The following is a 14,494-nucleotide window of genomic DNA, read 5'->3' on the forward strand; positions in this document are numbered from 1 at the left end:
TCAATTTTTTTTATAATGTGTTACAAAAACAATGGCATGCTCAGGGGAGAAAATAAAATACAGATAAATAAATGGAACATAACAGACATCAAAAACCAACCTGGGGAAAAAATAAGCCAGGTAACCAAAACAGGATTAAACTGTATGTTTACCGTGCAGATTATTTTTTATACATACACATTCATATAGTATCAATTTTTCTAAACTATGTTTAAATCCATATACATTTTACACAGTTTATATATATAACACATTAAGCATCAGACCTTTAAACTGTTCCAACCGTGCAAGACCTATGGGCCAAAAGTTACCAAATCGAATGACACAAAAATAGAAAAATGAGAAGTTGATGCATTAAGGTTTTAAAAACACTTGACAGTTTAGCAAATTTTCTAAATCAGAAGATATCTGTGGCTGGGGAGCCTTGCTTTTAACCAAACTGTCACTGAAACTTGTTTACCTATGTGCTTTAATCCCAAATGGTTTTAATTGATACATGTGCTACTACGAAGTGTGTGATAGGTATCAGTATGTGCTCACATGCCTTTTGACACGGGTCCATTCCACAAATGATTTGATAACAAGCCCCCGTGTACTACTGCCCTGTGGCTGCTGTAAAAAAAAGTCACCACAAACTTGGTCATTTGAAACAAAAGAATTTTATTCCCTCACACTTCTGGAGGCCAGAAGTCTGAAGTCCAGAGCTTAACAGGGTTGTGTTCCCCCCAGAAGCTCTAGCGGAGAATCCATTCTTCATCTCTTCCAACTTCTGGTAGCTGTCAGCATTCCTTGACTTGTAGCTGTATCACTCCCACCTCAGCCACCACGTTCTCACCTCTGCCTGTGACTTTAGTTCTGCTCTCAGCACCTTTGAACTTGTATCAGCTACCCCTCAGACAATCCAGGATTGTTTCTCCATTACCATATCCTAGTTTAATCACATCTGCAAAGGCCCTTCATTCAAGTAAGATAACATTTACCGGTTTCAGGCATTAGAAGGTCTGATTATCTTGGGGGGGGGGGGCATTTTCAACCTAGTACACCCTAGTTATTCACAAAATCTGCCTATAATTTCCTTGAATCTGACCCACTATCTCTTATTGGAATTGTATTAGCCTCCATTTGTACATGTCTAGTCTTTTCTCATTACCCAAAGCACAGGACACCTATTTAAATGTCTTTGTTATTATCCAGCAAGTCCCATGTGAAAATATCGTACGATCATCTCCCCCAGTACAAACTTATTCTCCCTGCTCTCTTTCCTATTTATTGCTTGGTGTCCCTGTGCTATCATCCATGCAGTAGAACTTTGAGAGTCATCCTTTTTCATCATTATGTAACACATGCAATTGATCCTCAAACCCTGCTGGTCCACCTTTCAGTTCATTTCAAACCAGTCCCACCCCACTCCCTCCCACTCTCAATGTTCATGCCCTAGTTGTACTGGGGCACAGCCCAGCTAGACAGCTGCAAGGCTCTGTCCTCTACCTCAGCTCACCTTTATCTGTTCTCTTTTCTGCTGTCAGAATCACCTCTCTAAAACTTTCTGAATTTGGGGCACCTAGCTGGCTCAGCTGGTTCAGCGTCTGACTTTGGCTCAGGTCGTGATCTCACAGTTCGCGAGTTCAAGCCCTGCAAAGGGCTCTGTGCTGACAGCTCAGAGCCTGGAGCCTGCCTCAGATTCTGTGTCTACCTCTGTCTCACTCACACTCTCTCTCTCTCAAAAATAAACATTAAAAAAATTTTAAACTTTCTAACTCTGATCAACTCACTTGCCTACTCAAAACCTTTGAAACGGTCCCACTGCTGTCAGATTTAAGGGCGAACAGCACAGACATATGGGGCCCTTTGGGATTTGGCTGCTACCCACCCCCACAACCTCATCTTCTATTTCTATCCCATCCTTTTCATGTATCCTAAGCAGCCTGAACTAGTGTCAGCTTTTCGTAAAGTATCATGATTTCTTTTACTTTGACACTGTGGAATATGCTACAGGTTCCTGCCTTGCCAGGCCAAACAACTAGACAACTCCTATTTATCTTCCAGGATTTGGCCAAGAGACTACCTTGTTTAGGAAATGTATCTCTATGTGCTTTAAACAAGTGAATTGTACAGTGCGTGAATTATATCTCAATAATGCTATTATTAAAAAGAAAAGAAGAATGAATTGGGCCAAGTGATGATCCCAAACTCATGTAGTGTTACACACATCTTCTTCAACTTTGCAAGACCCCATGTGCCTACCTCCTTAACATTTCTACTAAACTATCTACTGGCTCGTGTGACTGTTTGAGGGCAGGGCCCTCACAAATTAATCTTCACGTTCTCCTGGAATAGTATAATGTCTGGCACAATGAATGATCAGACTATAATCCTTAAACGGAGCATTCCGTGGTTGAAACCCATTATAATATGTCCAGCAAGTGTTAGAACTGAGTATCTGGTCACCTGGGTAGAAGTTAAGTATGTATAATTTGGCACTTAGAAAGTAAATCACCTTTGGGACTAAATCACCATTAGAATTGGCCTATACTAGACTTTAAAATTCAAAGTATGGGCATTTGAATGTAATTATACTTTAGACAATATAATCTTTTCCCACTTAAATATAGCCTTTGTCCTCAATTTGAATTCCAGGAATTAGGGTTCATATTTATCAATCTGCTTACAGGGATGAACCATGATCTGGCTGCTACAAGCTGTGTTTAATTAGCTTTAAAGCATTTTTCTAAGAGCTTCTGCCCTTCCAATTTAAGCTCCATTAATTTTTGGCTGCCACATTATAAAACAAAGTGAACATGTCCTTTTTAGCGGGGCTAAATCATTCATCATAAATACTTACAACCCACATCCACATGCAATGGAAGAATATTCATTTGTTTGCATTACCAAATATAAAAACTTTCATTTTCTCCTGTTTTCAAAGCTTTTCCACAAATGGTAAGGATCAATCTTCCCAGGATGTTACTTCTAACAACGAAGTTTTCATTAATGGCCAAAGGAAGGGAATAATTTGTAATTACATTCTTTATTGTAAAATAATACACATCACAAGAATTCTATCCAGATAACGTGGGCCAATTTTAGATGCTTAATCTATTAATTGCTTTCCTAAGAGAATATGTCTTCTGGCCTGGGAATCCTGGCTTCTTCTCCAGAGGTTTGCAGGAAAGAGAAAGAGAGGGAGAGGAGGGGTAGGGACCGTTCTTGCCTTCCCTGATCTGGTGGGACAGAACTGGAGAGAGTCCAAAGAGTTACACTTGGTAACTCCCAGTCTTCTATGTTGCTGGTTTAGAAGAGATTACATTCCAGATACTTCCACCATCCCACTACCATGAATCCCTGCCCCAACACCTTGATTGCCTTGGAACTTTGTAATTAGCTTTTGTTTCTTTATCCCTTTACTGTCTACCTCCCCTGCGAGTCTGTATGGCTCCATGGGCAGTCCCGTTGTTTCTCTCACTAAAACCAATGCCGTATACATTCTGGGAACACAGTGAAAACAGGAAGGGAACAAAGAAAGAAAAGGTTTAAATCCGAAGGGCCATCCATGTTGCCTGGGATGGAATTTTATCCTAGTGCAAAAGTTCTAGATGAAGGTAAATCTTGAACAAAGTGGGAGCAGGCAGGGCACAAGAAAACACAGATGGGCATCTGCTTCTGGCTGCTGTAAGGAACAGGCATCCTTGGGAGAGGAAAAGAGCCCCTGAGGGCCCCTAATTTCCTATTTATCCTATCTGGCTTAATTAACAGGATCCCAACAGTATTATTTTTAAAGTGAATATATGCCGCTCACACTGCATAATTGCTCACATTTACACTTGGTCAGTCTACCCTTTCTAACATTGTTTCTGTGGGAAGAGTCACAATTCCAAATAACTGACTCAAAGACTCAAAACACAATCAGCTCCAATTATAACCTGTTTTTCATTTCAGTTGTCTCTTATTTCCCTCTCCTATTCCATTTGAACTTTCTCTCTCTCACCTGTCTTCCCTTGTCCTGCCCGTGTTCATGTAAATGCATGCACATGTGCTCACACACGTGCATACATACACACACACACACACTTTATATTGTTTGAAATAAGAACAAATAAACATACCCACTCTCATATCCAGTTACCAAGTCCTAGAATTCTTCCTTAATAATAAAAATTATGAGTCAGACATCCGGTGTTCACATTCCATTCCAATTCACACCCTGAGGCCTTATTTTGCCCATGCCCAGTCTGTCAAAATAGTTAGCAAATTGACGTCTTGATTCCAGTCTCTTCTCTTTTCAATCCATCCTGAATCTATCAGGACCTCATAGTTGCCTCTAAAGCACTATTTTATATCACATTAGTCTTGTTTTCTCATGTCACTTCCATGGCAAGTGAAAAAAGTTTACTTCCCGAATTACTTCTCTCCCAAATTGGAGTTGAGGATCTCCATATTATGATTCTATCCAACTTCCCAACTTCACTTCCTACCGCCCAGTAAGGACCTATCAGTGCAGCCTCAGGACCTCATTAAGATCAATTCATCATGGGGCACTGGGTGGCTCAGTCAGTTAAGCATCCACTCTTGGTTTCCACTATTAGGTCACTATCTCATGGTTCCTGAGATTGAGCCCTGCATCAGGCTCTGTGCTAACATTGTGGAGCCTGCTGGGGATTCTCTTTCTCTCTCTTCTTTTCTCTCAATAAACAGTAAAAAAAAAAATCATTTCATCATTTCTTGGGCACACACTTAACCATCCCAGCCTGTGTGCCTTTACTAATATTCTTTCTCCCTCTTGTCTTCCTTTCTTTCCCAGTCACCCTTTCAAGATAAAATCTAGCCCCAAATCCTTCATAAATATTTCTCATGAAACAAGATTCCCTTTCTATACTGCTTCTGCACTTGAGATAACTCGATGCATTTGTGCAATGTTCTCACATTTTTTTTCATGTTTCCTATGTAAGCCTCCCAACAACACAGCAAAGTAGGTACGGTTAAGTATGCACACTTCACAGATAAGGAGAAAAGTTTTCAAAGAGGCAAACTGATTTAGCCAAGCTTGCACAGCTGGAGTGTGGCAGAAACTATCTTTAAACCCTGGCCTTCAGATTCCATGTTAAATCCCTACTTGGCATTTACTAAAAATTGCCGCAGGTTGGCAAGGATTTGCATCCTTTTTTTTTTTTTTTTTTTTTTACTAGATTATAAGTTCCCTGAAGCCAGTAGCTGTGTAGAGAACTTGCACTAATGCATTATAATACACAAGATGAGAAGTTAATCAATATCTGATTGCGGCATCCTAAGAGGAGTTCAGTCTGTCCATGTAAGAGGCTTTAATGATTCATCTCTCCCTCTTCTGTCCAGTATTTAGACTCTGAGGGCTCGTGTGAAATGCTGTGATAAACTGCAGTATATCTTGGCGATTTTTAAATTTCTTAATCTAGTTATCCCCAAAACAAACTGCAAATTCCCTAACAATAAGTAACTTTGACGAATAAAATTGAGACCTGCTGATCTTTAAATGTTGGCCAATGTCGGCCAGGAGTTGTAGGAATAAAAGGCGGGGGAGACTGTAAGTGAAATTGAGTCCCCTGGCACACTTGCTAACGACACATATATTGAGGATTCAGAATCGGTACTTTCTCCATCATATGTTTCTTACCCCAATTCTTATTGAACGCATGATCCCAGAAAGCGACTACAAAACAGCGAACCAGTGACAAGGTGACACTGACTAAAGGGTCAGCAACAGACCCTGTTGTTCGTATTAGCCATTTGTTTGCAACAGGCGCGAGTACTCGTGATCATAATTCATACTGCATGGGAACTGTCTGCTGGCAACATTCTTCCTGTTTTGCAAAAAGGACTAAATAGTTCACTATTTTACAGTGTTCCATAAAGAGACGTTACGACATCTCAGATTGAAAGTTACTGAACAAGAACAGGGCATTTGACAGGAGCACTTAGAGGATTTCACGACAGGAAACGAACCTCATCTTTTGGAACACAATTAAGAAGATACTCACAGGCTCTCCCCGTGATCCATCCTGACCTGGAGCACCTGGAGGTCCCACTTCTCCCTTTTAAAGATAAAAAAAGAAAATAGAGAATTCTATTTTCAGACATGCTTATAAAACAAATATATATAAGTGAGTATTAAAGCACATTAGATACAAACATAAAAATTACTTCCAGATTATTAATAACGCTGCATGGTGACAGACAGCAACTGTACTTACAGTGAGTACAGCATAATATACAGAATTGTTGAATCATTATGTTGTATACCTGAAACTGTCTATAACACTGTGGGTCAGCTGTACTTCAATTAAAAAATAAGTTAAATAAATAATAAAATAGCAAACAAAAATTTGACTAAGAAAAATTCTAACAAGAATACAAGATTTTTTATGTATAATTACAGATCTCTATTAACGAATTAGGTAAAAAGCCTAAATATAAGGAGATACATATCCTCCTTATGGATAGAAAATCTCTTTCATAGTTTTGAAGCTATAAAGTCTTCAGAGCATAAGGATGTCAGATGTCTCCAAATTAATCAAAATTTAGTACAATTTCAATAGAAATTCCAAGGAGATTTTTGTTGTAATTTGGCGAAACAATGATAGGATTTCAATAGAAGAACAAATTACCAAAATATAGACAATCTAGAAAAAGACCAAGAGGGTGAAATGAATCCTTTCATATTTTTATCTTCCTTTTTACTTTAAAAATGATCATTCTATTGTACTGGACCCAATGAATTGGAGCATTCTTTTGGATCTATAAGAATTGATCATTCTAATTTGACCTTGCAAGCAACAGTTGCATTTTAAAAACAAATAAAGCTTTCATTAAATGGATTTATAGGCTATTACTTGAAATTATTTGGCACTTTCATTTAGTATCTACCTATTTAAAAAAAAATTTTAATGTTTATTTATCTTTGAGAGACACAGAGCATGAGTGGCAGAGGGGTAGAGAGAGAGGGAGACACAGAATCTGAAGCAGGCTCCAGGCTCTGAGCTGTCAGCACAGAGCCGGACGCGGGGCTCGAACACACAAACTATGAGATCATGACCTGGGCTGAAGTCAGACACTTAACCAACTGAGCCACCCAGGCGCCCCATAGTATCTACCTATTTAAAATAAACATTTTATATGTTTAAAATGCTTATTTTTAGGTAGCTATAAAAACTATCCTAGTTTTCAGTTTTATGCCTTTAAATTACTGTGTTCAAATTATTTAAGCATCTTATTTTACATCCACCTTTTAGCATCCTCAAACTTATTCCCAAAATGCCAGTGTATACGTAAGTATCTGACACTCTGCTTATAAATATTAGCTGAATTTATTCATAAAATATGTAACATTTACAGATGAATACAGCTATTAAACTGCGGAGACACAAATAAGGGGTAGTGGGGGAGAAGCCTCCTAAAATACACACACAGACACAGACAGACACACCCTCAAACATTTAGGCTTTCTAACCTAACAGTCATTAGGAGCCATATTTTGTTTTCTGTTCAGCCAAATGTTGCATCATAACAAGCAAAGTTCTCTGCAATTATGCCACACTTTCCTTCATACCAGAAAAAACATTTCATTCTACATGAGAGCAAGAAAGTAAAACAAAAGCATTTTTCTTGTAAATGCTTCAAATGCCTGAGTGGAAACAGATCTAAGGGTAAAGAGTCTCAGAATACACGTACCGATGCATATGCCAACATTGTTTTCCAGAGTTTCAGATTCTAATGAATTTCCCAAAACTGTAAAAAACGAACCACAAAACGAAGAACCTGGCTAACATAATCAGCACTTAGAAAAAAAACCCAACCGTCTCACTTTATGGAACCAGTGTTCTCCCACTTTTATGAATTCTTGCATTTCATAGGCACAGTGAAATACCAGCGAAAGCCAAATATTTCATCTGTTCCAATTTTATTTACAAACACCAGCTGACAAGTGATGACAGAGGGAGCAAAGAATGATGTTTCCTGTAAATTAACCACATTGGGAGGGGGAGTGCTGCTGGCCTGATGGTTCTACAGAAAAGCTAATGAAAATCTCAGAGAAACAAGGATATATGTAGGATCCACTAAGTTTAAAAGCTATAGGTTACCAAGTCTGAAAAATTAAAGAAAAGGGATTTGTCAGGACTTAATAAAACAGAGAAATCCTACAACGACTACATCTAAACTCGACATTAAGATTAACAGGACGATTCATTCCCCCACATCAGCCAGCTCAGCCTCACTTCATGTGGGAACTTCAAAACACAACATTTCAGACCTAACAAATCAGCAGCTCTGGATGGTGGAGCCCAGCAGTCGGTTTTAACACACCCAGCTGACTCTGATGATGTGAGGGACATGGTGAATCTTTAAATCATTAGGCCACTTACCTTCCCATACCTCCAGGTACTGTCATATGTGACTTGCTAAGCAAATCTGTAGTTTAGATCTTCTGTATATAAAGGGAGGAGGGCAGTTGTCAAATAGGAGAAACAAGTAATCTGGAATTACAGGACTACTTTAGCTGACAAAAAAACTGTCTCCTTCTACTACTCTGAAGACTTTATCTTATTTTTTTATTCTAATTAGCAGAGGGTTTTTTAAAAGCTTACTAATCATCATCAAGGATTATCAATAATTAAGTCCCCAAATTATTTGAGGATTTGTTTTCTTTCTATTCCTACTTCTTAAACATAATGATACATCATCATATGAACAAAATATCACTATTTTATTATCTATCACTAGATAATAAATAGTAATAAAATATCACTATTTTATTATCTACAGCGGTGATTTTCATACTAGCTGCAACAGAATCTCCTGGAGAATTTGTTAGACTGAAAATTGTGGACTTCACCCCAGAGTTTCTGATTCAATAGGTGTGGGGTAGATGTCAGGAATTGGCATTTCCAACAAGTTCCCAGAAAGTGCTGGACGGTGGCCACTGGGACCAATGCTCTAGCCCATATCTCAAGAGACTTATACATCCTTGGTTTCGCTTACCAACACCTCTCTGTGTGAACTATAATGACACTGCACAGTTTTACACTTGGCACTGAGTTTTATGATGGCTATGCTGTTCAACAGATATCTTGTTTATGGAAGTGTTGTTTTCCTGAGTTGTACATTCTTTGAAGGCAAGGAACATATCTACATGAGTGTTTTATCACCTACAATATTTAGAATTGTGCCAAATGAAACGCATGACTACATGTAAAGCTTTATGTCCCCTTCTTTACAAACAACTAAAGAGCATATGAAGGAAGGAGGACTTGGCTATTTATTCTTAAATACTTGATTCCAAGAGGATAAAGGAAATGGGGAGAAACATTTATGCACAGCACTATAGCACTCGCTGTTGTGAAATTACGGAGTTTGGTTATCATAAGACAATGACAAATAATCTTTACCTAGAAGTATGCTCTTGATTCTCTGAATAATGTTTCATTGGGAGATGAAGGATGATTTCTTTGGAGCCATTCTCCATAAAATAATTAAATGCAGTACACAACTAACCTGTGAAGTGCAGTATTGTGACGTAACCTGATCATCTGATTGCTTTCATGACCTGGAGAACCTGACACATGCTAATTTGTTTGGCTGGTGGAAAACAAATGCCCCTAGCTCTAATCTATCATTTTGCATTCTATTATTAACTTATTTGATAAAAAATAACTGAAAAGATGCTATGCTAAACATTATCCCTAAATCCAATTTCTACAGCTAATGTCAATGACGATTTATTCCACAAAAAGCAGCTATTTTTAAGAAGGAAATTTAACCAAAAACAGATACGTAAAACTCGCATTGTATGTGTATTTCCTTTCATGTTGTGGTCACTGGTACTTACCCACAAAAAAAAAAAATTTAAAAGAATGGAGAATAATTTAGACTGTGGTCATAGCAACCCTCAAAATCAGGTGTGTGACCACTAAAATATAATTTAATTTTGAGGAAGTTCCTTACTTTGTTATTAAATACTTTGACTTTGATCTTAATTCATGATTTATTCTTAGTTTGTAAACAAATCTCTACCATACCAAAGGATATACTGAAGATATAAGACTAGGGAAGCTTCTCCCGGGTTACCAAATAAACAGACAAGAAGTTTGGGACCCATCATGCATAGAGGGGAATCACACAAACTAGTCTTGGAATTCTAGCCCTGCCATGTAAATGACCGCACTTCTGGATAAATTAATTAATCTGTATTAATCTGACCATAATGTCTAAGTGGCATTAATACTCCCAACTCCCAAGATTCTTTTATTAAGAAAACAAATTAAGAGGCTTTGTGAAAGTACATTGCACATCTCAAGACACAGAAGGGAAGATTCATGAAAGTTTGCTATTTCATTGTCATCAAAAAGTTGGGGTTTCAACAATCCTTTACCTTATGATTTGTTTTAGGCTTCACTTTTTTCAAATAATATGGTATTTTCATATTTGTACTGCTATGGCTTAGCATTATCATTTAGAAAACATGAGTATTTTTAAAAAGATGGTCAATATTTTAATCTAGCTAAAATACCACAAAAATAGTAGAGGCCATAGTTCCATCATCATTTCCTATATTGGAGAAAGATTATTTGGCTATAACATGATTTTTCAACAATTTGGTGAAAGACATTTTCAGTGGTTATTAAATTATGGCTACATGATCTAGGACACATTATTAATCTCCTCATTCTTTAGTTGCCTCATCTCTAAGAGGATAATTTCTTTTTTCCACTTGTAGTTCAATGACTTTTGAGTTTAATGGGAGAATGCATATACAATGCTGGGAAAAGAGCCAGGCATGTAGGAAGTATCCATAAATTGTGTCTGTTATCATGTGTCCTGTCCTGTGTTCACTTCTCTCCAGATCCAGTTTTGACACCATGTTTCAGTATTTCAATTGCTAACTGAGATTCTTATCCCTTTGCCTCACTGTTCAAGCACAGCACTTGCTTATGCAAACCTCAATATTGAGTTAATCAAACGGAAAGCCTCCTCAGACCCACTCTTGGGTTTCTAAGTATAGCAGTGGGAGGGGAAATATAGTACCACTGTTGACCAGATGATAACTTCCAGCTTCAAATACACTTCAAAGCAGCTTCTATATTTTCTTAATCTCTTCTGTACCACATTCTCCACAGAGCTAAAAGTTCTTTAATCAACAGAAATTCCCTTTTCCCTGCCTCTCAACAGGTGATAATTTACACTTCCTTAGAGGAAAGAGAAGTTAGACATCTTGCCACCAAACCAACAAACTGTCCTGAATTTACATCCACCCATTCTTTTTTTCTTCTTCTTTTCTTCCTCCCCCTCCTTCTTCCATCCTTCATTTCTTCCTTCTTTCCTTCCTTCCTTTTTTTAATTTTTTTTATTTATTTTTTTTACAGTCAAAGGGTCTCTTTCCCACAACCTAAGATAGTCCCTTCCAATTCCGTTCACTCTCCCATTCCTTCCCCTCTGCAAATGAGACAGTTATCAGTATTTAACTACTTGCTGGACATGTACTCTTAAATGTGCCACATTATAATCAAATGCACACATTAGACTTCTCATTTCTCCACCTCCCCAACCGAAGGCATACTTAACCTATCCCCATAATTGATTCCATTGATTAAATAAACATCGAGGGGCACCTAGGTGGCTCAGTCTCTTGAGCATCCATCCAACTTCAGCTCAGGTCATGATGTCATAGTTTATGAGTTCGAGCCCCACATCAGGCTTGCTGCTGACAGTGCAAAGCCTGCGTCAGATCCTCTGTTCCCCTCTCTTTCTGCCCCTCACTCAGGCTCTCTCTCAAAATAAACAACCATTAAAAAAGATTCTCTCTCTCCCTCTGCCCCTGTCCCCCACTCTGATAAATAATTAAGAATAATTAAATAAAAAGCTAACTTCACTATACATAAAAAGGAGATGCTCTAGAATTAAGAAGCCTAGTAAGCTGCTCAAACTTTTACACCCCTATTACTGTAGGTCCAAATACACATAAAACATTTCAAATTGAGAAAAATCTGCAGACAATATTCAAACAAAACTACTAAATGAAAAACATAAAATAAGAACCCAAACATTTCAATTTCTCTCATACAAAAATAAACATGAAGCAGAAAAAAAAAACTGCAACAAATGCTATAACCTGTAGAAAACATGTTAAGACATAAGAAATCAGAGAACACTGTATTCACAAGCATTTCCTAAGAAATACACTATAGAAGCAGCTTCTATAAACCACAATGATGACTATAACTGATAAATATACCTGGGGATGAACCCTGAATATATTTAATTGCAGATTTGAAACAAAGGTGGGCAAAGAGTGGAAAATAGCTTATAAATATTAGAGCAGGGGAGGGGCAAAGAGAGAGGAAGAGAATCCCAAGGAGGCTCCATGCTCAGCACAGAGCCTGACACGGGGTTTGATCTGATGACACTGAGATTATGACCTGAGTTGAAATCAAGACCTAAGTGACCCACCCAGGTGCCCCTCTAAAAGTAGCATTAATGAGAAAACACTGCACATTAATATCAAGGGAATACAATTGAAGCAATAATCAAAAAGAATACATATAATTTAAATACTGGAAGCAAAAAATAGGAAAAGAATGAAAATAAATGAATTCAATTCCCAATTGTAAAACCTAGAAAAATATAAGAAAAAAGAAAGAAGTTAGGAAGTAGTATAAATGTAATAACAAAACAAAAAACGAAACAAAAAAACAAAAACAAAAAACACACCAAAAACCAGAAATGGAAAAATCAGTGAAGTTAATAATTAAATTACAATGTTGGTTCTGTGAAAAAAAAAACACAAATAGAAAAACCACAATCTCATATAATCAAGCAAAAACAAAAACAACAAAACAAAACAAAACAAAAAAAAAACAGTAGAAAATGAAAGCACAAATATTCAAACAAGTAACAAAGAGAGACAAATTACTGAAACCAAGAACTTTTTAAAAACTATAGAGGAATCTGCACAATTTTATACAAGTCCTTTGAAAAATCTAGATGGAATGGCTCATTTCCGACAAGAATGAAGTTTACTATTATTGACCCTATGAGAGATATACTGCTCAACTTGACCAGTTTCCATGTAAGAAATAAGAGAAAGTTATCACGAAACGATTCAACACAAAAAGCATCAGGCCAAGATGACAAAGGAGAAAATGAGGAAAAACCCTGTGGTGCATGAATTCAACTGTAACCATGTTAAGTTATTACAAAATATCAGGAATGAGAGCACATTAAAAAATCCTACATTAAAAGGACAAGAATATGACACCAAAATAGGCACATAGATCAAGGGAACAGAAAACCCAAAAAGAAGCCCACATTTACATGGTCAATTGATTTTTGACAAAACAGCAAAGAATACACAATGGGAAAAAGTCTCTTCAGCAACTGATGTTGAGAGAATTGGACAGCAACATGTAAAAGAATGGAACTGGACTGCTGGCTTACACCAAAAACAAAGATGACATCAAAATGGTGGAGTGCCTGGATGACTCAGTTGGTTAAGGGTCTGACTTTGGCTCTGGTCATGATCTCACAGTTCATGGGTTCAAGCCCCACATATTGCTCTAAACTGATTGTGTGAAGACTGCTTCAGATTCTCTCTCTCTCCCTCTACCTCACTTCCCCTCCCTCACTTTCTCCCATACACATGCGGGCGCACTCACTCTCCCTCTCTCTCAAAAAAATAAACTTTAAAAAAATTCAAAATGGATTTAGTACTTAAAGTTAGATCTGAAATTATAAATATCCTTAAAGAGAACAGAGGCAGTAATTTCTCTGACATCAACCATAGCTACTTTTTTTCTAGATATGTCCTCTGAGGCAAGGGAAACAAAAGCAAAAATAAACTACTGGGAGTACATCAAAATAAAAAGCTTCTCAGGGCACCTGGGTGGCTCAGTTGTTTAAGCATCCGACTTCAGCTCAGGCCATGATCTCACAGTTCACAGGTTCGATACCCACGTCAGACTGTGTGCTAACAGCTCGAAGCCTGTAGCCTGCTTCAGAATCTGTGACTCCCTCTCTCTCTGCCCCTCCCTCTCAAAAAATAAGTAAATGTTAAAAATAATTTTAAAAAAAAGGTTCTGTGCTGACCATCAACAAAACTAAAAGACAACCTACTGAATGGGAGAAGATATTTGCAAATGACAACTCTACAGAGATTTAGAATACAGAATATATAAAGAATTTATACAACTCAACAACCAAATAACAAATCATCTAATTTAAAAAATAGACAGAAAACATGAATAGACATTTTCCCAAAGAAGACATACAGATACCAACAAACACATGAAAAGATGCTTATCATCACTTATCACCAGAGAATGCAAATCAAAACTACAATAAAATATTACCTCACACCTATCAGAAAGGCTAAAATAGATAATAAAAGAAACGAGTGTTGGAGAGGATGTAGAGAAAAAGAAATGCTTGGGGTGCCAGGGTGGCTCAGTAGGTTGGGCATCTGACTTTGGATCAG

At 37.5% G+C, this 14,494-nt stretch overlaps 1 protein-coding gene across 1 annotated transcript in view; it reads right to left on the bottom strand.

Moving 5' to 3' along the window:
* COL21A1 (collagen type XXI alpha 1 chain) overlaps positions 1 to 14,494 on the bottom strand; it is a 172,567-nt gene that overhangs the window by 34,506 nt on the left and 123,567 nt on the right. The window contains exon 16 of the mRNA XM_058734305.1: positions 6,009 to 6,062. Coding sequence (XP_058590288.1) covers positions 6,009 to 6,062 — 54 coding nt within the window. The remainder of the gene's footprint in view (positions 1 to 6,008; positions 6,063 to 14,494) is intronic.

This window comes from Neofelis nebulosa, chromosome 6, assembly GCF_028018385.1.
Source record: "Neofelis nebulosa isolate mNeoNeb1 chromosome 6, mNeoNeb1.pri, whole genome shotgun sequence".
Lineage (NCBI taxonomy): Eukaryota > Metazoa > Chordata > Mammalia > Carnivora > Felidae > Neofelis > Neofelis nebulosa.